Source organism: Oncorhynchus mykiss, chromosome 6 (assembly GCF_057628025.1).
Source record: "Oncorhynchus mykiss isolate SJ-2025 chromosome 6, ASM5762802v1, whole genome shotgun sequence".
Taxonomy (NCBI): Eukaryota; Metazoa; Chordata; class Actinopteri; order Salmoniformes; family Salmonidae; genus Oncorhynchus; species Oncorhynchus mykiss.
Genome location: NC_143027.1, coordinates 23,036,478 through 23,059,892, shown reverse-complemented (window position 1 = coordinate 23,059,892; position 23,415 = coordinate 23,036,478). Strand labels below are relative to the sequence as shown.

The 23,415-nt window shown below is 45.0% G+C and overlaps 2 protein-coding genes across 4 annotated transcripts in view; one reads left to right on the top strand and one right to left on the bottom strand.

Moving 5' to 3' along the window:
• Positions 1-255: 255 nt before the first annotated feature.
• Positions 256-7,745, top strand: anapc7 (anaphase promoting complex subunit 7). 2 transcript variants are annotated; one of them, XM_036979658.2, is made up of 11 exons: positions 256-730; positions 2,269-2,455; positions 2,631-2,750; positions 2,906-3,017; positions 3,126-3,279; positions 3,410-3,552; positions 3,712-3,829; positions 4,493-4,689; positions 4,837-5,061; positions 5,202-5,352; positions 5,507-7,745. In XM_036979658.2, the coding sequence occupies exons 1-11, from the start codon at positions 696-698 to the stop codon at positions 5,694-5,696; spliced, it is 1,632 nt and encodes a 543-aa protein (XP_036835553.2). In that variant the 5' UTR covers positions 256-695; the 3' UTR covers positions 5,697-7,745. The 2 variants fall into 2 exon arrangements, with proteins under 2 accessions (XP_036835553.2, XP_021461386.3); XM_021605711.3 differs by lacking the exon at positions 256-730 and adding an exon at positions 793-1,220.
• LOC110525525 (sarcoplasmic/endoplasmic reticulum calcium ATPase 2a) overlaps positions 6,636-23,415 on the bottom strand; it is a 31,531-nt gene continuing 14,751 nt past the window's right edge. The window contains exons 6-21 of one of the 2 annotated variants that reach the window (XM_036979656.2): positions 20,461-20,541; positions 19,698-19,783; positions 18,889-19,353; positions 14,224-14,312; positions 14,000-14,102; positions 13,771-13,902; positions 13,556-13,675; positions 13,218-13,436; positions 11,269-11,604; positions 10,929-11,149; positions 10,627-10,829; positions 10,348-10,433; positions 10,122-10,255; positions 9,862-9,979; positions 9,647-9,767; positions 6,636-7,374 (exon numbers count right to left, since the gene is read on the bottom strand). In XM_036979656.2, coding sequence (XP_036835551.2) covers positions 7,361-7,374; positions 9,647-9,767; positions 9,862-9,979; positions 10,122-10,255; positions 10,348-10,433; positions 10,627-10,829; positions 10,929-11,149; positions 11,269-11,604; positions 13,218-13,436; positions 13,556-13,675; positions 13,771-13,902; positions 14,000-14,102; positions 14,224-14,312; positions 18,889-19,353; positions 19,698-19,783; positions 20,461-20,541 — 2,528 coding nt within the window. In that variant the 3' untranslated portion in view covers positions 6,636-7,360. Of the gene's footprint in view, positions 7,375-8,097; positions 9,768-9,861; positions 9,980-10,121; positions 10,256-10,347; positions 10,434-10,626; positions 10,830-10,928; positions 11,150-11,268; positions 11,605-13,217; positions 13,437-13,555; positions 13,676-13,770; positions 13,903-13,999; positions 14,103-14,223; positions 14,313-18,888; positions 19,354-19,697; positions 19,784-20,460; positions 20,542-23,415 lie in introns of those variants that run through there. The other variant, XM_036979654.2, reaches the window with a different exon arrangement.

Below are 23,415 nucleotides of genomic sequence, written 5' to 3'. Positions count from 1 at the left end.
ACTTTACTGTATTTATAGTTGAAAGATATATTTTCAAAAGTAAAAGTTCAGACATCGCTGGTGGACGTCTTGCATTTGGGGGACGTTGCCTTTGCCATTTTAATGCATAAGCATACTATAAAAATTAATAAAACATATTTTTATCAATGTTACCTAAAGAAGTCTGATTCTGCTACCACAGCGGTATGCAAATTGGAGTGGGTCTAGGGTTTCTGGGATAATAGTGTTGATGTGAGCCATGACCAGCCTTTCAAAGCACTTCATGGCTACAGACGTGAGTGCTATGGGTCGGTAGGCAGGTTACCTTAGTGTTCTTGGGCACAGGGACTATGGTGGTCTGCTTAAAACATGTTGGTATTACAGACCTGGCCAGGGACAGGTTGAAAATGTCAGCGAAGACACTTGCCAGTTGGTCACAGCCCTTAGTCGTGGTATGTTAGCCATATATCTATCACACATCCTCGGGCCTTATTGCTTAATCATGGCAGTCAAAACAAGTTACATCGACATCCATTGATGGAAAATGATCTGGAGAGTTTAATAAGGGCGATTGATCTTTTCTCTTGTGACATTCTTAAACTCGCAATAATTATTATTTTGATAGGAAACCGAATTTTGCTTAATAGCCTACGTCATTTAAACAAATCCTTAATTTGCTCGATAACGTTATGGGGAAACAAACATTTATTGGATAAATGTGGCAACACCTCTCTGCGAAAACCTTTTTGGGGTAAGTTTTCACATCTGCGTAGGTTTTCAGATTTCATTGGACTAGACATTTTAGTTGGACCTGACAATTTCCCTGTTTGACCGCTAGGGTATTACAACTCATACTGTGGTACTCTATTCGCCTGAACAGGACAACTTTGTGTCCGTTTAAGGTTTTAAAACGTATTACTTACATTTTTGTCATTTATACAGAGAAGAAAAAAACGGTCATATTTATGACACGTAGCAATGATATGTTTTTATAAAAGAAAAACAATTGAATGGTCCTTCAACTTGCGGCGCCATATTTAATACATCGCAGTTTATGATGATAGCTAGCAAGTAAACTACCTGTCTGCAATCGTAAACTTTAGATTTTTATCTTAAAGCAAGCCATCAAACTACATCGAAATGAACGTCATAGATCATGTGAGGGATATGGCCGCCGCGGGACTTCACTCAAACGTTCGGATAATTAGTAGCTTACTGCTGACAATGAGCAATAACAATCCGTAAGTAACAGTATAGCATTAGCTAGCTGGCTGGCTAGCTACTGAACATCCCTCTGAGGTGTTAGCTACCTAACTAGTTATTCACTCCGTTCGATCATCTTCAAAAGCATATCATTCTGTACAATTGATAACACATGTCCTAATCAATGCATGCTTATCGTCACGAGCCAAGCTGACAAGGACGCAGTTGGCAGTATTTATATCTAGCTAGCAAGCCAACTAGCTTAAGATGGGTGGAAATGTACACTGAACAAGAATATAAACGCAAAGATTTTGCTGAGTTGCAGTTCATATAAGGAAATCAGTAAATTGAAAAAAATGCATTCGGCCATAATCTATGGATTTTACATGACTGGGCAGGGGCGCAGCCACGAGTGGGCGTGGGAGGGCTTAGGCCCACCCATTTGGGAGCCAGGTTAACTTACTGAGGATCCTGGGCAGGTGTGGTTACACATGGTCTGTGGTTGTGAGGCCGGTTGGATGTACTGCCAAATTGTCTATTACAACGTTGGAGGTTGCTTATGGTAGAGGAATTAACATTAAATTATCTGGAAACAGCTCTGATGGACAGTCCTACAGTCAGCATGCCATATCCATGCTCCCTCAACTTGAGACATCTGTGGCATTGTTGCGTGACAAAACAGCACAGGCCTTTTGTGCCCAGCACAAGGTGCACCTGTGTAACGACCATGCTGTTTTTCAGTTGTTTTTTTTTATACGCCACACCTGTCAGGTGAATGGATTATCTTGACAACGGGTAAAATGCTCACCAATTGCGATTTAAACAAATTTGTGCACAACATTTGAGGGAAATAAGCTTTTTGTGCATATGGAAGATTTCTGGGATCAGCTCATGAGACATAGGACCAGCATTTTAGATATTGCATTTTATATTTTTGTTCAGTGTAGTTGTATCTGGATTAATAATGTGACTATTTGTGAAAAGATTTTGTATGTTGATTGCTAATTTCCTTGACCACTTCATATAGTTATTGTCAGTCAAATACTGTGCCAGAGGGTGATGCATGTACCACATCTGTTCTTTCAGAGAACTGTTCTCACCATCCCAGAAGTACCAGCTGCTGGTTTATCATGCAGATGCCATCTTCCATGACAAGGAGTACCGTAATGCTGCTTGCAAGTACAACATGGCACTGCAGCAGAAGAAAGTGCTCAGCAAAACTTCTAAAGTGCGGCCATCTACAGGGGGAACTGCATCCTCCTTGCAGTCACAGGTGTGGAAGGCTCCCAACTCTGTCAATTACAACATATGAGGCTGTAGCAACAGGCATCGATGTCATTCATTAAAAATAAAGCACATTTGACTGAGTTGCTCTACAGACTATTTGTAATCGTGTACAATGTGCATTGCCTTCTGAATTGACCAAATGCCATTTTTCTTTATTTCAGAGTTTTCCCTCAGAGATTGAGGTCAAGTATAAGATTGCAGAGTGCTACGCCATCCTGAAGCTGGATAAGGATGCAATTGCAGTGCTTGATGGGATTCCATCTAGACAGAGAACCCCAAAGGTAGGTTGCTGTTTTGAGGTCCCCTCCTGAAAGCCCCATCCTCTCTCAATGACACCCAAGCTTGCAGTGCCGTTTTATGACTATTTCAATAAAGTAAAGCAGCCTAGATTCTTGTGAGGAATTTCCGAATTGCATATTTGTTTATCCTTCCTCAGATTAACATGATGCTGGCTAATCTGTACAGGAAGGCTGGACACGAACGCTCTGCTGTCACAAGCTACAAAGAGGTCCTGAGACAGTGTCCCTTGGCACTGGATGCCATCATTGGTGTGGACTAGTTACTGGGATGTTTCTGTAGTGCGTCACACAGACATGCCAAAATCCCATGTTGTGCTCTTCATTTTGAAGGGTTCTTTTAACTTGTGGCTGTTGTAGGTCTCCTGTCTCTGTCAGTGAAGGGAGCTGAGGTGGCGTCCATGACTATCGATGTGATCCAGAGTCTTCCCAACCTGGAGTGGCTCTCTGTGTGGATCAAATCCTATGCCTTCATACATGCAGGGGACAACCACAGAGCAATCAACTCCATCCGGTGAGCAGACCAGTTCCTCATCCCACCATGGGAGAGTTATTCATTTCATGAATCATAATCTCCGGTGTTGTTAAACTATGGCTCTCATTCTGGGTGTTGTGTTTCTCTGTTTCCTGATTCTCCTTCTCAGCTCCCTGGAGAAGAAGTCTCTAATGCGTGACAATGTGGACCTGCTGGTGAGCCTGGCAGATGTGTACTTCAGGGCAGGCGACACAAAGAACTCCATCCTGAAGTTTGAGCAGGCCCAGATGCTGGACCCTTATCTGATCAAAGGTACTGGGCAGCAGACATCAGAAAACCCATCACTGACTAAATACATCAGTTTCCTAGGACTCACTAAGCCAGTCTAGCGATTCTTATTTAAGACATTAACTATTAGGTTTTTATTTATAGTTGAACTAATTCAGTTATGTTGTCTTTACTTACTGTCAGGCATGGATGTATATGGCTACCTTATGGCACGTGAGGGGCACCTGGAGGATGTTGAGGTCCTGGGAGGAAGGCTGTTCAACATCTCAGACCAGCATGCAGAGCCCTGGGTCATATCTGGGTAATACGGCTGGGAATTGCCAAGATAATCACGATACTTAGGTGCTGATACGATATCTGCTGCGATTCTCATGATTGTATATGTATTGCAATTCGATGTTCCAAACATATTGCTCACTATACAGTGCATTTGGAAAGTATTCAGACCCCTGGACTTTTTCTAAATTTCGTTAGGTTACAGCCTTATTCTAAAATGGATTAAAAACATTTTTTTTACCTCATCTATTCACAATACCCCCATAATGACAAAGCGAAAACAGGTTTTTAGAAATTGTTGCAAATGTATAAAAAAAATAAAAAAAACATACCTTATTTACATAAGGATTCAGACCCTTTGCTATGAGACTCAAAATTGAGCTTGGGTGCATCCTGTTTCCATTGATCATACTTGAGATGTTTCTACAACTCCACCTGTGGTAAATTTAATTGATTGGACAAGATTTGGAAAAGCACAAACCTGTCTATATAAGGACCCAAAGTTAGCAGGGCATGTCAGAGCAAAAACCAAGCCATGAGGTCAAAGCAATTGTTTGTAGAGCTACGAGACAGGATTGTGCCGAGGCACAGATCTGGGGAAGGGTACCAAAACATTTCTGCATTGAAAGTCCCCAAGAACACAGTGGCTAAATACATGTTCCTACCAATATGGTTTTTGGTGGCTCAGATGTCACAGCTTCTACAGTAAGCGCTACTCCCGGGCCCTCTACCTGGGTGCCAAGGCCATCCAGCTGAACAGCAACAGTGTGCAAGCCCTCCTCCTGAAAGGGGCAGCACTGAGGAACATGGGCCGAGTGCAGGAGGCCATCATCCACTTCAGAGAGGCCATGCGCCTGGCGCCCTGCCGTCTGGACTGCTATGAAGGCAAGGGGACCTTCTTGTTCTGATCGCATCATTGTAATGAACATCTGTTTTCATCGTGAACTGCCCCCACATAAAGCTGCAACATCAGATGTTGTTTTTTGTTTTATTACTAGTATTGAGTTAGTCATGAGCCTTCTCTGTCCCCAGGTCTGATTGACTGTTACCTGGCATCCAATGGGATCCGAGAGGCAATGGGGATGGCCAATAACATCTATAAGACCCTGGGAGCGAATGCCCAGACTCTGACCATCCTGGCTACAGTCTGCCTGGAGGACCCTGTGACCCAGGAGAAGGCCAAAACCCTGCTGGACAAGGCGCTAGCTCAGAGGCCTGACTACACCAAGGCTGTGGTCAAGAAGGCAGAGCTGCTAAGTATGTGGCTTGGTAGAAAACCCTGAAGTTCTATTAGTTGTTTTGCTGTAGAGATTTAGAACCATTGTATCTTTGTAATTTTTCTTTTACCGAAGATGTTGGGGACAAGATATGATATTGTGTTTGTTTTCCTATTTAAGGTCGGGAACAGAAATACGAGGAAGGGATTGCTCTTCTCCGGAATGCCTTGGCCAATCAGAGCGACTGTGTGCTGCACAGGATGCTGGGGGATTTCTTGGTGGCGGTCAATGATTACCAAGAGGCTATGGACCAATACAGCATAGCACTTAGGTAATGTTACACCAAAGTTCAGGGTTTTACACAACTCATGAAATGTTAATGCAGTGTCGCTCTTAGGCCTACCATTTCTCAAATATGTAAATGGTGCACTTCGATCTTGAGGCTGCACATGTTTCTCTATCATCTGACTCCATCTATCTTTCAGCCTGGACCCGAATGACCAGAAGTCTCTGGAAGGAATGCAGAAGATGGAGAAGGAGGAGAGCCCTGCTGATGCCACTGTGGAGCTGGATGGAGATGACATGGAGGGCAGCGGGGAGGATGGAGAGCTGGAAGGCAGTGACAGTGAGGCAGCCCAGTGGGCAGACCAGGAGCAGTGGTTTGGCATGCAGTGAGCCAGGCCCACTGCAGAGACGCTAGGTGCACAGCGGGGGGAATATGCCACACATGGGCATCATGGGTTCCTGATGTAATGCTCCAGTGGACTCTATATGTGTATTCAAGATACAGGTGTATAAAGCCCCATCTCAGGGTTATAGACGTCATCATAGCAGCCACTGAGGTTTGGGGAGGATGCATTTTACAACCCAGCAGCCCAAAATTATAACCTGCCATTCCACGTCTCCTTCCCTTTGCGATCACTGATTAGTTGGTAGGTGAAAATGAACGTTACTAACCTATTTCATACCCATCAGGGGTCCAAGAGTAAAGGAGATGAGGCTATTTAGGATTGTTGGGCCATGGCCCCGGAGTTTCCTTGTTTGTTGGGTTAACACAAGATAATCTGAAGCCAGTAATCATTGAAATTATTCAGTTTTTTTCTGTTTGTAATATTTGCATGTATTAACACATATTGGTGTGAAACTGGTGACATTCTTTCCCTTCTGAATAATCAGGTAACTTAAGACATGTGTGTCAATCATGGGGTCATTTAATTTGACACATTCTTTGCAAAGTAATGTTTTCCAATGCAGATGTTTAACCATGTGGTGTGTGTGTGTAGGAGATATAAAATCATGACGTCTGGTCTCATGCCCTGACATTTTATTAAAGTTTGTGGTAAATTAGTATTAGTGACTTGAGTAACAGTTCTAGTCAACTCGTCCTCCAGTACCCCCAGACAAATGCATGTGATTCAATTAATTGAGGGCTTGATGATTAGTTGACAAGTTGAATCAAGTTTGCTTGTCTGGGGCTAAAATGTGTGCCGTTGAGGGTACAAGGACTGGAGTTGGGAAATACTGCTCTAAAACAGCCTTGTATTTAGGCTAGAAGCAAGGTAGCTTCAAATGAATACACATCTCCAATCTGGCATATAGAAGATCGGCAACATATTAATGTAGAATTGCTTTATTTACCTGAAACCACAAGTTGTGACTATACAATCGTCAGCTCTGAAATGAGTTTGGCACACGTGTGCCATTGAAGCGACTGACTTCCTTTCAGGGTAATGGATCTATCGCCACACCTCCGCCTTCTCAGATGCTTCAAAAATGTTGCACATTACAGCGCAAAGAAAAGTCTATTTGGTTATTTTACACATCCCCCCCCAAAAAGAGTTCCTTAGGAAAAGATAACATTTGTACTATTGTCCATTTAATTTATCAATACATTAATTATTACACATCTGATAAAATGGCTGCTTCAGAGGACATGCATCATGGAAGTGTACATTAAGATAAAACTAGACACAAGAGTTCCTATGTTAAGGCTGCATTTACACAGGCAACCCAATTCTGATATTTTGCTACTTTTGCCAATAATTGGGCAAAAGACCAGAAATGGGCTGTCATGTGTAAACGCAGCCTATGGCTCTTTATGTAGTAAGGATGGAGGGACCTGGGATTGGTTAATTTGATTCCAAAAACATTTATACCCATTCAGTTAAAAAATATATACCATTTGATTACTTTTTTTGTCATGTAATTGCTTATGAAATGTATCAATCATGTCTTGATAGCTCTTCTTTATTGACATGCAGGTCTTGGAAGATGTGCTGCTCAAAACACATGCACAACACTAAAGCAGTTCCTACAAGGGATTTATAGGAGGAGCGGGCTTACACGGCACTAGCTGCAGAGAGAGGAGAGAGAAAGACAGGGAGAAACCAAATCAATCATAGGACAGACAGAAACAAGGCATAGGTCAAAAAAGCAAAGACGCAAACAGAGACATGGCTCTCTCACTGGGAATTTAAAAAGGCATGGTGAACAGAAAGCCATTAGGTCATCTACTGCTTCATTTCCTACAGTCATGTCTAGGGCCATGCCACGTGCAAACAGAAAGATGGGAATAAATGCAGTAAGACATTCAGTGGTGTAAGCAAAATTAAAGTACTAAAGTCTTTTTTTGTGTGTGGTGGGGGGGATCTGTACTTTACTATTTATATTTGTCAACTTTTACTTCACTACATCCCTAAAGAAATAAAAAAAATGTACTTTTTACTCCATACATTTTCCTTGACACCCCAAAATACTCGTTAAAGTTTTGATAGCTTAGTAGGACAGAAACTGGTCCAATTGACACACCCTACTGTCTCTGATCTGGCACACTCACTAAACACAAACGCTTCATTTGTAAATGAGTGTTGGAGTGTGACCCTGGCTATCTGTAAATAAAAACAATTGTGCCATCTGGTTTGCATAATAAGCTATTTTAAATGATATACTTATCAAAAGTAAAAGTGTATTTAAAATCAAATACTTTAAGACTTTTACTCAAGTAGTATTTCACTTTTACTCAAGTATGACAATTGGGTATTCTTTGCACCACTGATTGGAAGAAATAGCAGTTAGGTTTAAGAACACAAGCATTTACTGGCATGGTATTGGAAAAAGCATGCTTTCTAGGAATACCCATTACCTATAGTGTTTCTAAAACACGCTCAAGTAAAACTAGTGTAAAAGTTATGGAGCATCTTTAAAACTCTATACACATAGATACTATTTTGTGTTATATGTACAGACTCTTCTACAAGCCAGTCATTTTAGCATTGGGCCTATATACTATGGCCAAAGCAGTCTGCTTAGTGATCCACCCCAATAGGGAGTGCTGACCACAACAATCCCATCAAAGCATCCATCTTGTGCTAAACTGATAAGAAAATCCACCACTTGGTGTGTTTATACATATTAAAGTACAGTATATGCACAACACTTAATCTATAGAATTATTGTAATAAGACACTACAGTGTCCATAAAAAAGTTAACCTTAATGAAAAGACAATATATTGTGTTCAAGTAAACGTGTTTAACGACAGGCTTGTCTATATTACAAACAAACTGCTTTGAATTGAACTAAGGTAACATTTACATATTTCTCCTAACCCTAACCTCCCTCAAGGAACATCAAAAGAACACAGATTAACTTTAAAAAAGCAACATAAAAAGGCAAATGAGGGGTCTAGATTTCCTTATTCACAAGCGAAATGGCGCATACCTCAACACTCAATATGACAATGTTTATGAAAAGCTTACTGAGGAAAACAGGTAGTAATCAATTGTGATATCAATAGCATTGAGGTAGCTGTGCTCTGACTAGAGCAGAAAATAAACACAAAAAAAGCAAACAGGGGAACGAACAATCATTAATTTGGTGAAGAAATCCCCGTTATTCATGCCTGGGCAGAATACATGCAGTTTTGGTACAGACTTCTGATTCAGTGCAAATGATGGTCCTTACAGTTATGGCACAGCATAGTTATCTACAAGTTCTTCAGAGGTCAAAGTTCACACTGAAAACAAGTGAAACTATGAGTTCTGTGCGCTGCTGCCCCCCCCCCCCCCCCCCCGCCTTCCCAAAGCTACAAAAATCTTAATTTTGATAAAATAGTGTTAATTCTCTGTACACAGAACAGCTTCTAAATAGCAGATTTTTTTTATGCCTGTTCAAAAAAAGAATGGGGAGCAAAAAAAATAACCAAAAGCTTGATATTAAATTAAAGACATGGCCAAATGACAAACAAAAAGCATTAAAAATATGAATAAAAAAGAGGAATGGTGAAAATGTCCTGGAGACGAACCAGCAGAGGGCTCACAGATTACATCTGTCATCAACACAGGTACAAATGTTGACTTGAGCTCTCACTGCAGTTGATGTGGTTGTTGTAGTTGATCCTGGTTAATGGGGGATTTTGTTAGACGTGTGTTAATCTCCACTCACACTGGTGCACTGGGAGGGTTGTGTGGTGTAGTCAGGACCAGAACAGGGCAGACACGTTAGTGTCGATGCTGTAGAGCCACAGCACCAGGGGGAGGGTGATGCCCACAAAGGGCCAGGAGATGCCCTCTGTGCATGCAGAGAGGGACCAGCCTTTGCTGGCTGACTTAGACTCTGGCTGGTTACCGGGTTCCAGGTAGTTCCTGGCCACGAACTTTAGCAGCTCATCCAGCAGGATGACGGGCAGGGAGATCTTCAGCACCACCAGCCACTGGGTCAGGTCCAGAGGGGTGATCTGGAAGATGACCTGGAGAGATAGAGGAGGAGAATGAGGGATGGAAAGAGAGTGAACATGGGGAACCTATAGATTGACCTGGTTGATATAAGTAAAGCTGACTTACGGGCAGTGGCTCCACATAGAGGATGAGGAAGTGGAGGGACATGGAGAGGCAGATGGCCCCCAGCAGCCAGATGTTCTCCCAGGGAGGCATACGCAGCAGGGACTGGTTCTCTGACAGGCTGGGAGAAGGTCACATTGTGGATCAGATTAGTCAAAACTCTATATTCTATTCTTGTACTTACAAAAGTTGGAGCTGTCCTCCACTGAATGCAAATGATTTTTGAGGATGAAAGAAAGCTCATGTCACTGCAGAAGACTCACCTGTTAAGGGCATTGCACATCTCAATGGTGACAAGCACAGACAGGGCCATGGTCATGGGGTAGGGGGACTCAAACACATGACACTCCAGGTCTGAGAAGTCAGGGTTGTCAGGGGAACACTGCAGGAAGTGGCTCTGTGGGGGGAGGAGTCAGACACGAGAGACATAAGGCTGGGAGGTAAAACACCATTTGGACAGTAAAGCTGACATCTAGGCGTTAGTCTCACCAGCTGGTACAGAGAGATCATAGGGCCATCCTCAGCAGCCACGAACCACCAGGTAGCGGCTCCCACTGTGGCAGCTCCCACATAGCCTGAGGACAGAGACATAGCTGACTGACTGTGGGACAGACTAGTTCTACAACTAGGAAGACAAAAGACAGGCAGAGAGGTGCACAAGAACAGTATGTGGCAGGGTATGCCAGTAGCAGTGAGCTTGAGAAAATGTTAAGATTGAGCTATCTGATATCGAATTGGAAACAAAGCACAACAGTCCCATTAACTCACAGCCGATGGCCAGGTATCTGAAGAAGAGCCATCCGGAGATGAGGGGCTCCTTGGCACTGCGGGGGGGCTTGTTCATGATGTCCAGGTCTGGGGGGTTGAAGCCCAGTGCGGTGGCAGGGAGACCATCTGTCACCAGGTTGACCCACAGCAGCTGAACGGGGATCAGAGCCTCAGGGAAGCCCAGAGCAGCCGTCAGGAAGATACTGCCCCCATAGAGAAACATCATTAACCTCCACAGGAGCACCATAAAACCACTAGAGACATCACTTTGGCAGGAGGAGGTACGTAAATGACAGACTCACCAGACGACCTCTCCCACGTTGGAGGAGATGAGGTAGCGGATGAACTGTTTCATGTTGTTGTAGATGGCCCTGCCCTCCTCCACAGCCGCCACGATGGAAGAAAAGTTGTCATCGGCCAGGACCATCTCAGAGGCTGACTTGGCCACGGCAGTGCCAGAGCCCATGGCGATGCCAATCTCTGCTTTCTTCAAGGCAGGAGCATCATTCACTCCATCACCAGTCTGTGGGAGAAACAACAGATACTTAAGGGTGGATAGGAGGCTACAAGACAACAGTAATAGATATAACAGCTTTGCATGTACAGTAAGGATGTGAGTGGGGGGGGGGGGGGTCAGTGTACCATGGCTGTGATCTCGTCCATGGCCTGCAGGAACTCAACGATCTTGGACTTGTGGGAGGGCTCGACACGGGCGAAGCAGCGGGCGTTGATAACAGCATCGCGTTGGGCCTGAAGGGACAGGTCGTCAAACTCGCGGCCAGTGAACGCCATTTTGTCCACGTCGTCTTCCTCACCCAGGATGCCGATACGGCGGCAGATGGCCACGGCAGTGCCCTTGTTGTCGCCAGTGATCATGATGACGCGGATGCCGGCTAGGCGGCACAGCTTGATGGAGGCAGCCACCTCGGTCCTGGGAGGGTCCAGCATGCCAACGCAGCCCACGAAGGTCAGGTCAGACTGGGCAGAGAAACACAAAAAGTCACCATCAGGGTTCCTACTAGAACTTTGCACAATACATCCAAAAGTTATGCTACACTGAACAAAAATACAAAAACGGAAACATGCCACAAGATTTATTGAGTTACAGTTCATTTAAGGAAATCAGTCAATTTAAATAAATTCATTAGGCCCTAATCTATGGATTTTACATGACTGGGAATACAGATATCTGTTGGTCACAGATCCTTTTGAAAAAGAAGTAAGGGCCCCGATCAGAAAACCAGTCAGTATCTGGTGTGACCACCATTTGCCTCACGCAGCACAACACATCTCCTTCGAATACAGTTGATCAGGCTGTTGTTTGTGGCCTATGAAATGGCTGTGCGAAGTTGCTGGATATTGTCGAGAACTGGAATACGCTGTCGAACATGTCGAACCAGAGCATTCCAAACATACTCAATGGTGAGTATACAGGCCATGGAAGAACTGGGACATTTTCAGCTTCCAGGAATTGTGTACAGAACCTTGCGGCATTGAACTGTGCATTATCATGCTGAAATGGTGGCGGATGAATGGCACGACAATGGGCCTTAGGATCTCATCACGGTATCTCTGTGCATTCAAATTACCATCAATAAAATGCAATTGTGTTCATTGTCTGTAGCTTATGCCTGCCCTTACCATAACCCCACCACCACTACTGGGCACTCTGTTCACATCAGCAAACGGCTTGCCCACACGACGCCATACATGCTATCTGCCTGGTACAGTTGAAACTGGGATTATACTTGAAGAGCACACTTCTCCATCGAAAGTGAGCATTTGGCCACTGAGGTCGGTTGTGACGCCGAACTGCAGTCGGGTTAAGAACCTGTTGAGGACGACGAGCATGCAGATGAGCTTCCTTGAGACGGTTTCTGACAGAAATACTTTGGTTGTGCAAACCCAGTTTCATCAGCTGTCCGGGTGGCTGGTCTCAGACGACACCGCTGGTAACGAAGCCGGATGTGGAGATCCTGGGCTGACGAGGTCCTGGGCTGACGTGGTTACAAATGGTCTGCAGTTGTGAGGCCGGTTGGACGTTCTGCCAAATTCTCTAAAATGACGTTGGAGGCAGCTTATGGTAGTGAAATTAACATGACATTCTCTGGCAACAGCTATGGTGGACATTCCTGCAGTCAGCATGCCAGTTACACACTCTCAAAACTTGAGATTTCTGTGGCATTGTGTTGTGTGCCAAAACTGCACATTTTAAAGTGGCCTTGTATTGTCCCCAGCACAAGGTGCACCTGTGTAATGATCATGCTGTTTAAATCAGCTTCTTGATATGCCACACTTGTCAAGTGGATGGATTATCTTGGCAAAGGTGAAATTCTCACCAACAGGGAGGTAAACAAGTTTGAGCACAAAATTTGAAAGAAATAAGCTTTTTATGCGTATGGGAAACTTCTGGCCTCTTATTTCTGCTCAAGAAACATGGGACCACTTTACATGTTGCGTTTATATGTCTTCATATGATATTAATAGGATCCAGCAGTATAAGTTAGATATGGTATCTACACATAACAAATGCCTTTTAGCAAAATGCCTGTCAACTCCTACTCTATGCAGTGGTGATGAGTAGTGCTCACCTCATAATCAACAAAGCGGGCACAATCAACCAGCACCATGTCCTCCTTCCTGGGTGGGGTGTCCCGGGTGGCCAGAGCCAGGCAGCGCAGGGTGTCACGCCCAGTCCCGTACCCACGGATCGTAGACATGATCCTCTCTTTGATTCCCGGGGTCATGGCAACCTTGCAGGTGCCCACTCTGACATGAGTACATCTGTCAATAACTCCCTCGGGGGCACCCTGTGGGGATTAAAGTGTTTTAAAGGTTGACACACAGATTCAAACATGGGTGACTTAAAAACACTAACACTTGGTTCAATGTGAGTCAAACATAGCAGTTTATAAAAATGTGGGGATACCTTGACAAACATCTTTCCAAGTGAGGAGCGGGCCTTGTTGGGGGTGCAGTACACAGACATGGACTTCCTGTCTCTGGAGAACTCCAGGGTGAATTCCTTCTTCATCAGTTGCATGATCACCTGACAGACAACACACCACTCAGAAAACCTGCTAACAACCAGCTGTGGAGTACCACACCATTTAATTGTTCAATGGTTGAAGTTAGTGTACATACAGAGTTGCAGGCGTTGGCCCTGTCGATCTTGGTCAGGCCTTTGACATCGGTGTCAAACGCATTCATCTTCTCCACCAGGCAGGTGAGAGCCGTCTCTGTAGCCTCGCCAACCTTCTCATACACACCTTTGGCCTGACAACACAAACATAAGCCAATCAGTCAACGCTACTCAACATCCTTTAATGATCCATATTAAGGAGGAGATAGGCAGTCAGGTATGCACACAGACCTCATTGAAGTCCAGAGAGGAGTCATTGCACAGGGCACAGATGGTGGCAATCTCCACTAGACCATCATACGCGGAGGACTTCACTAGTCTGCCATCCTGGTACCTGGAGGGAGACACACAGGCCAGGAGACAAGATTAACTCCCTCCAACCTTTCATGTAATTGGAAGTAAATAAATAATTGTATCTTAAACGGACTGGCGTTAAGAGAGTATTTGGTACTTACACTTCTCCTTCAGGGGCGTAAGTAGAGCCAGTGATGGTGAACTCATTCAGAGAGCAACTGTTCCCGTCGGCCTGGTCAATGATGAACATCTGGAGACCACAACACAGACAAGGAAAGTTAGGGCTGACTCACACAAACTAATCATCTCACACCAAATTGTATTAGTCACATGCGCCGAATACAACAGGTAGACCTTACAGTGAAATGCTTACTTACGAGCCCCTAACCAACGATGCAGTTGAAAAAAAATACAGATAAGAATAAGAGATACAAGTAACAAGTAATTAAAGAGCAGCAGTGAAATAATAATATTTACAGGGGGGTACCGGTACAGAGTCAATGTGCGGGGGACACCGGTTATTTGAGGTAGTAGGTACATGTAGGTAGAGTTATTAAAGTGACTGTGCATAGATGACAACAGATGGGGTGGGGGGCACTGCAAATAGTCTGGGTAGCCATTTGACTAGATGTTCAAGAGTCTTATTGCTTGGGGGTAGAAGCTGTTTAGAAGCCTCTTGGACCTAGACTTGGCGCTCCGGTACCTCTTGTCGTGTGGTAGCAGAGAGAACAGTCTATGACTAGGGTGGAGTCTGACCATTTTTAGGGCCTTCCTCTGACACCGCCTGGTATAGAGGTCCTGGATGGCAGGAAGCGTGGCCCCAGTGATGTACTGGGCCGTTCGCACTACGCTCCGTAGTGCCTTGCAGTCGGAGGCCGATCAGTTGCCATACCAGGCAGTGATGCAACCAGGATGCTCTCGATGGTGCAGCTGTAGAACCTTCTGATTGGGAATAGGTTTTGTTGTGCCCTCTTCACGACTGTCTTGGTGTGCTTGGACCATGTTAGTTTATTGGTGATGTGGACACCAAGGAACTTGAAGCTCTCAACCTGCTCCACTGCAGCCCCGTCGATGAAAACGGGGGTGTGCTCTGTCCTCTTTTTCCTGTAGTCCACAATCATCTCCTTTGTCTTGATCACGTTGAGGGAGAGGTTGTTGTCCTGGCACCACACGGCCAGGTCTCTGCTCTCCTCCCTATAGGCTGTCTTGTCGGTTGATCAGGCCTACCACTGCGGTGTCATCGGCAAATATAATGATGGTGTTGGAGTCGTGCAGTCATGAGTGAACAGGGAGTACATGAAGGGACTGAGCACGCACACCCCTGAGGGGCCCCCGTGTTGAGGATCACCGTGGCAGATGTGTTGTTACATTACCACCTGGGGGCGGCCCATCAAGAAGTCCAGGATCCAATTGCAGAGGGAGTTATTTAGTCGCAGGGTCCTTAGCTTAGTGATGAGCTTTGAGGGCACTATGGTGTTGAACACTGAGCTGTAGTCAATGAGTAGCATTCTCACATAGGTGTTCCTTTTGTCTAGGTGGGAAAGGGCAGTGTGGAGTGCAATGGAGATGGCATCATCTGTGGATCTGTTGGGGCTGTATGCAAATTGGAGTGGGTCTAGGGTTTCTGGGATGATGGTTATGTGAGCCATGACCAGCCTTTCAAAGCACTTCATGGCTACAGACGTGAACGCTACGGGTAGGTAGTTAAATAGGCAGATTACCTTAGTGTTCTTGGGCACAGGGAGTATGGTGGTCTGCTTAAAACATGTTGGTATTACAGACTCGGACAGGAAGAGGTTGAAAATGTCAGTGAAGAGACTTGCCAGTTGTTCAGTGCATGCTTGCAGTATACGTCCTAGTAATCTGTCTGGCCCTGCAGCCTTGTGAATGTTGACCTGTTTAAAGGTCTTTTTCACAGATTTGCCAAATGGAGGGCGAGGGAGAGCTTTGTATGCGTTTCTGTGTGTGGAATATAGGTGGTCCAGAGATTTTTTCCCTCTGGTTGCACATTTAACAGGCTGATAGAAATTTGGTCAAACGGATTTAAGTTTCCCTGCATTAAAGTCCCCGGCTACTAGGAGCGCCGCCTCTGGGTGAGCGTTTTCTTGTTTGCTTATGGCAAAATACAGCTCATTCAATGCTGTCTTAGTGCCAGCCTCTGACTGTGGTGGCATGTAAAACAGTTACAAAGAATATAGATGAGAATTCTCTCGGTAGGTTGTGTGGTCTACAGCTTATCATGAGATACTCTGCCTCAGGTGAGCAATAGCTCGAGACTTCCTTAGATATCGTGCACCAGCTGTTGTTTACAAAATACATAGACCGCCGCCCCTCGTCTTACCCGACGCCGCTGTTCTATCCTGCTGTTACATCATATAACCAGCCAGCTGTATGTTGATGTTGTCGTCGTCATTCAGCCACTACTCCACGAAACATAAGATGTTTGTTTTTAATGTCCCGTTGGTAGTTCAATCTTCTGTGTAACTCATTGATTTTATTGTCCAAAGATTGCACGTTTGCTAGCAGAATGGAGGGAAGTGGGGGTTTATTTGATTGCCTGCGAATTCTCAGAAGGCAGGTGCACCTTCGACCCCTCTTTCTCAGCCTCCTCTTCACGTGGATCAGGGCCTGTTTCCGAGGAAGCAGCGTATCCTTTGCGTCGGGCTCGTCAGAGTCGTGAAAGGAAAAAGAGGATTCTGCTCGTCCGTGGTGAGTAATCGCAGTCCTGATGTCTAGAAGTTATTTTCAGTCATAAGAGATGTATGGTTACAACATTACATTAGAGGCCGTTTATTAACTTACACTGTAGATGGCAGCAAACACCACATAATAGCTGTAGATCAGCTCTCACAACTATACTCTCTGGGCTGGAGGGATTTAGATGCCCTATGGCTGTGTGGGGGCTAAGGCAGGAGTCTAGCAGTGAGCAGTGCTTGTTTGGTTTAGTCCATAAGTAAATAGTGGAGGCCATCTGTCAGGGAGCCAGCATAAAGTGAAGAGTGCACTGAAGCCTGGAGGGCTGGGCCTTTTCCCACAGGAAGAACTGGGCTGGTCCAAGCCTAGTAGTAGGCACGTGCAAACTAATACCACGTCACAACAGCCAGTCAGCTGAAACACGCCAGCAGTCTCAGTCAGAGAGAAAGGATGAAGTAAGAGTGATGGTAATCATTCATGTTCTTTTCCAGCTGGAGGCCACACTTCAGAGAGCCCTGCTGACGTCAGATGATTAGAAAATAGCATTACATCCTCTCGCTGAATACATTAGGCTTAAGTCGTGAATTCAACACAAACTATTTTGTGGAAGATTTTCCAAGCATCACTGACAGATGAAATGGGAGATGGGGGTTGTTTGGTGGACACTGGGTAGTAACCTGAAAAAGGCATGGTTCTCTTTCAGCTCCTAGTCTCTACACCAGAGATCCCATTCTCAAAATACTGGGATAGGTGAAAGCAATGTGGAGAACTCGTCACAGCCTAAAACATGTGTTACTTAAACAAATGTCATCATCACTTCATGGAAACAATGAGATAGGTACAGTAGGATATGGTATAATTTACTAGTGTATTATGGCATCATGCATCCTAACAACAACTGCTCCCTGGGCGCCGATGACATGGACGTCGATTAAAGGGATACTTCGGGATTTTGGTAACAAGGACATTTATTTCAGATGTCAGATGAACTCATGATACCATTTTTATGTTATGCATCCAGTATGAAGGAAGTTGTAGTTTCGTGATCCAATGCTAACGTACGTTAGCGCAATGGCTGGACGTCTATGGGTATCCGCTAGCACAGGGCTCTCCAACCCTGCTCCTGGAGTGCTACCATCCTGTAGGTCCAACCCCAGTTGTAACTAACCCGATTCAGTTTATCAACCAGCTAATTATTAGAGTCAGGTGTGATAGATTAGGGTTGGAGTGAAAACCTACAGGATGGAAGCTCTCTAGGACCAGGGTTGGAGAGCCCTGTGCTACCAGATACCCATAAACTTCCAGCCATTGAGCTAACTCTAACTTCATACTGGACACGGAGACATAAAAATGGTATCCACGACTTCAGACTCCAGGGAAGAAGATTTTAAAAAAGCCTCATTGTCAAAATCCTGAAGTTTCTCTTCAAGGCAGCCCCCCACACCTCTCTGATTCAGAAGGGTTGGGTTAAAAATCAGAAGACAAATTTCAGTTTAGTTGCGCAACTAACTAGACATCCCATTTCCCCTAATAATTTGAGTCTGCACCAGAGGTGAAAGGAAGTGACTACAGAGGGACATACATTAAAACAGACCAGACCCATGGAATGCTAGTTCAAACGAAATGTATTATGGGAAATAAATGGCCGCTACCAAATAAAGAACCTCTCATCCAAAAACATTTGATAGACATAGGCCTACTAAATAATGAAACAGGTCAAAGTTTAAAGGAGTGGAGTCAGCAGTTCCAAAGATCTGTGCATATTCACCAAAAAGAGAATAAACATGCTCATGAATAATGAAATGTCTCTCTGCTCTGGGAAAGGGAAAGAGCTGTAGGTGTGTTGGGGTGCCACTCAGAAAGTGGGAGGGACTGGATGCTCCGCAGAGCGGTGACGCAAGGTCAGTTATGCAAGAGCACCGCGGATGAACACCTAATGGCTGACTGTCTATCAAAGCCGCAGCGCATCGCTGCCTCAACACCTCTTTGTAACACATCTCACTCTTGATTCTCCACTACAAAATAACCTTCTGCACACATACACATACTCTGAAACAGTATCACAGCAAGGTAATGCAACAGAGGCAGACTTCCCTGTCCAGTCAGCATGTAAAACAACCAACCAGACTCACCCTACAGACAGACATCTGGTTGGTGGTGAGGGTGCCGGTTTTGTCGGAGCAGATGACAGAGGTGCAGCCCAGGGTCTCCACAGAGGGCAGGCTGCGGACGATGGCGTTCTTCTTGGCCATGCGGCGGGTGCCCAAGGCCAGGCAGGTGGTGATGACAGCAGGCAGACCCTCGGGGATGGCGGCCACGGCCAGGGCCACAGCGATCTTGAAGTAGTAGACGGCGCCGCGGATCCAGGAGCCTCCGTGGACGGGGTCGTTGAAGTGGCCGATGTTGATCATCCACACAGCGATGCAGATCAGGGAGATGACCTTGGACAGCTGCTCCCCGAACTCATCCAGTTTCTGCTGCAGGGGGGTCTTCTCCTGCTCAGTGGCTGCCATCTCATCACGGATCTTACCAATCTCAGTGTTCACGCCCGTGGCCACCACCACACCAATAGCCTTGCCAGACGAGATGTTGGTTCCCTGAAAACACAAAGGTGGAACGTTATGGCCACACAAATCACACACGCTTGAGAGCAGACTATATAGTTAGAATATTCTAACTATATTTACAAACCAAAATAAAATAGCAGGGTCTGTATTTTTAAGTACATTTTTGATATTGAGTGATGCTGGCATAATTTGTTAATGATGTTTAGGAAAGTTAAGGGATACCTGCATCAAGCATGTTCTTCAACTCCATTGAACTTGACTGAAACAAGTGACTGAAGGAGAATCTCAAACTACGAGCTGATGTTGGAGAGTTCAATCATCACACAGCCGCTACAAGGAGCAGTAAGGAGTGAAGAGAGAAGAGTGTTGCTTACGGAGAAGAGCATGTTCTTCTTGTCCTGGTTGACAGCTCGAGGGTCAGGCACTGGGTCCGTGTGCTTGATGACAGAGACCGACTCACCTGGAATCACAGCAGAGAGCAGCTCAGGTCACGTATCACCCTGATATCCCTTTGGCTGTGTCTAAAGCCTCGGGGAAAAACTCTTGGTGCGCATGGTGCAGGGCACAGCCTCTGATCATAATGTGGATCAAGTGGAAACCCTGGCTCTAGCCTCAGAGGAGGTGAACTCAGTTAATTAAACGGTGTCATGATATTCAATTATTAAGAAGCCTTATTTTGATAAGCTAAAGTAAAACAAACTTTTGTTTTGAGGTGGGGCTGAGCAGTTGGGTTTGAACTGACTCCTACATTCCTCGCGTATTACAATATTACCAGTCTATGGAGGTGATGTGTTAGGGACATGACTCTCCAATCAAATGAAGTTTGGAATAACTTGGCTCTGGAAGAGGAATAAACAGTTCAAGTTTGCCTATGTGGAATGAAGGCAAATAAACATGTGGCAGACGACAATTAAAAGTGAGTCATACAGTATGCTTGCAGGCTCTGAGGAGCTCATACTGTCAGCAAAGACAGATGTAGAACACCTGAAATTAGCATACAATGTCATTACACAGGAAGAGAGAGTTTTGTTATGCTTTTTGAGTAAGACAGTTTGTCTATTTCAACTAGAGATGTAGAGTAGCCTAAGTTTGTTCGGTATAGAAAAACACAGTGCAGCAAACAGCCGTGTGTCTTACCGGTCAGGATGGACTGGTCTACTCTCAGGGTTGTAGATTTGATGGATGTAAGACGGATGTCTGCAGGAACCTTGTCTCCAACTAGCGAAGGGGAAACCAGACATAAAGACAGAATTAGAGGCACACAGATTAAAAAAACATCATAGACGAACAATGTTGCATTGCACATTTTGCAAGCAGGGAAAACTAGACAGATAATTCACATGACGTAATGGGCAGAAGTTATGGAGGTCGAGTCATTGTAGCAGCACACAGCAGATACTATACAGTTACAGGTCTCAAGACAAGTAAACTAGTTGTGGATGTGCAAAGTCATATTCAAGTCGAAGCCAATACTAAAAGCAGAACATTATAAAAAAATACAGATCCTGCAGAGTGCTTAGATTATTGAAGACCACCCAGCCGTTCTCTGAAATAGAGAAGTCATTTATTCAGCATCAGTGTTAACTGACAGACTATAGCTAATTTCAGGGTTGGTTGTTGTGCCACACAGAGGCAGAGTACTGGGCTTCTATTGTAGCGGAGAGAGGAGAGCCAGAGCAGCATGAGGAAACAGAGGACCGGTGAGCCATAAAAAGGCCCTTCCCAAAGGAGACAGACAATTTGGGCCACATCTGAATTGTGGCGACCTGATTCTGCAACCTATTAGTACATAAACGACGCAGGGCACAGTTCTACAGAAAAACACACATATTGGCTCTCACAGACCTGGAGACTTAACATGGTATTAAAATGTATTCAATGTCCTTCAATCATGCCCTTTCTTTTCAAGACACACAGTGAGTATTGGTGATTGAGGGAGCCTGGTGGAAGCCAGGGAAGAGAAACATGTTCATGAACGTCAGGATTCCTTTTTCAGGACTGAACAGACAGTAAACTAATCCGATCCCCCTGTGCCCTTGAGAGGAGAGAAAAATAGCATGGGATGAACAATACGCACAGCCAAAAATGGGAAAACTATTTAAATATGTTCCCCCAATGAGCTGTCCAAACGATCTGGCCTTAATGGCCATGTATTGTTCTAATCTCCACCTGGCACAGCCAGAAGAGGACTGGCTACCCATCAGAGCCTGGTTCCTCTAGGTTCCTGCCTTTCTAGGGAGTTTTTCCAAGCCACTGTGCTTCTGCACTACTTGCTTCTTGGGGTTTTAGGCTGGGTATCTGTTTCAGCACTTTGTGACAACTGCTGATGTAAAAAGGCTTTATAAAATATTTGATTGATTGGTTTAAATGCCAGCTATTTTCCTGTCCTCCCCACTGCAAAGGAAGAGGTGGAGGAGATAATACCAGCTGCTGTCACTCAGACATGGAGCCCCATTTTCCAAAACTCATTGACGCAACAGGAGTGGCGCTTAGCACACAGTACACGCTTTAACCTCAAACTCCTTGTTTTCAAACCTTCAAATTAACAAGCGGGTGTCCCTAAGCTGTCACACATTAAAGCTAGACACACAAGCCTCAACACCAACAAGGCCTTGGCTCAGAGAGAGAGAAAGAGAGAGAATGCGAGCAGTTGGGTGTGTGTGTGTCAGGCCGTATTAATGCTGACACTGGTGCCAGGAGTTCTGGACCATCAGTGGACATGGGCCAATCATGGAGAGAGAGAGAGAGAGAGAGACAGACAGACCGCTTTTCTCAGAAATAATTGTATAGAGCTCAATGGCATCTTTCAACTGTCTAAATGTGGAACAATGCGTTTCACTTCTGAAAAGGTCAGGAGAACTAACTCACAGAGGGAAGTATGCAATGGATTGGCCTTGGATGGGCTGCAACATCAAATTATCATCAGGCTCACTTGAAAGCTATTCAGACAAAGGCAAACAGTTACAGAATATTATCTACAGGCCAAAGAAAGATAACACATTTGGGAGGAGTTTCAAAATACAATCTGACGCCAAGCTGAACTGAAAGAAAACATGACCACAGTCAAAGGTTTCCCCCCATAACGGCCACATCCTTAGGGTTGTGCAACACTTCCTGAGCCAAGACACATTCAAATGTTTTAAGAAACGCTGGTGACTACAGGGAGTAAAGCCAATTACAATAACACTTGATTTCCTTATGGGGGTACAAAACACGTAAGATTGTCCTGGTGCAGTTAGCCAGGTCTGCAGGCCTGCTCTGGATGAAGTGTGTGTGAATACATCAGCTATCCCTTTAAGTCAACATCCTACTTGGTATCAGGCCAAAAGTCTCCTCAAACATGAACACCTTTTCACCCCAAGGCTTGCCAACAAGTGATTCTCCACGCCGAGGAGATTGAGACAGGCCGCGTAGCAACAAGCAGCACAGACACAAGAGTCTGTGAACCAGTGCCAGACATGACTTCCAGGGGTGCCCTTCTTTACAACTGTGGAGTGGGTCCAAGCAAGGCTGCCACACCAGGAAGACAGAAAAACTGCTTTCGCTGACAGACTGACACAGGCCCTGCTGTGTATGACTGCATGACACAGCAGGTTTCTCTGTGGACAATCCTAGAGGGTGCAGGTGCTTATGGCAGCTACAACAAAAGGTTTAAATAGCTCATTCTGATTAGGCTATTTTAGAAGCACTTGACGGCTAACTATGTCCTAGAACTCTTCAGGTGCTCTTAACCAGCTGTTCTTGTCTAGAAAGCGTTCACCACTAACCAAGTGTACAGTACACTAAAAATTCTAAAGGCCAAAGAACTTGTTGAATCAGAGAAAATTAGAAAAGGAAAAAAAGAGCATGTGAGACCATGAACACTAGCCTAAAGCTAGTTGGAGTAACAACCATGTGTCTGGCTTTAATCTCTACTTCCTGTTTTCAGTGGGTGTACTGAGATCTCCAGTCTCCTCTCATAACCAACAGAACAGGGCTGTGTGTAGGACAGTACAGTACACTACAAACAGACCACCATGTCCTGTCCTGGGCCAGGTTTGGTTGCGGTGGCAACAGGACACTGCGACGGAGCCACGTGACACCTAGATTAAG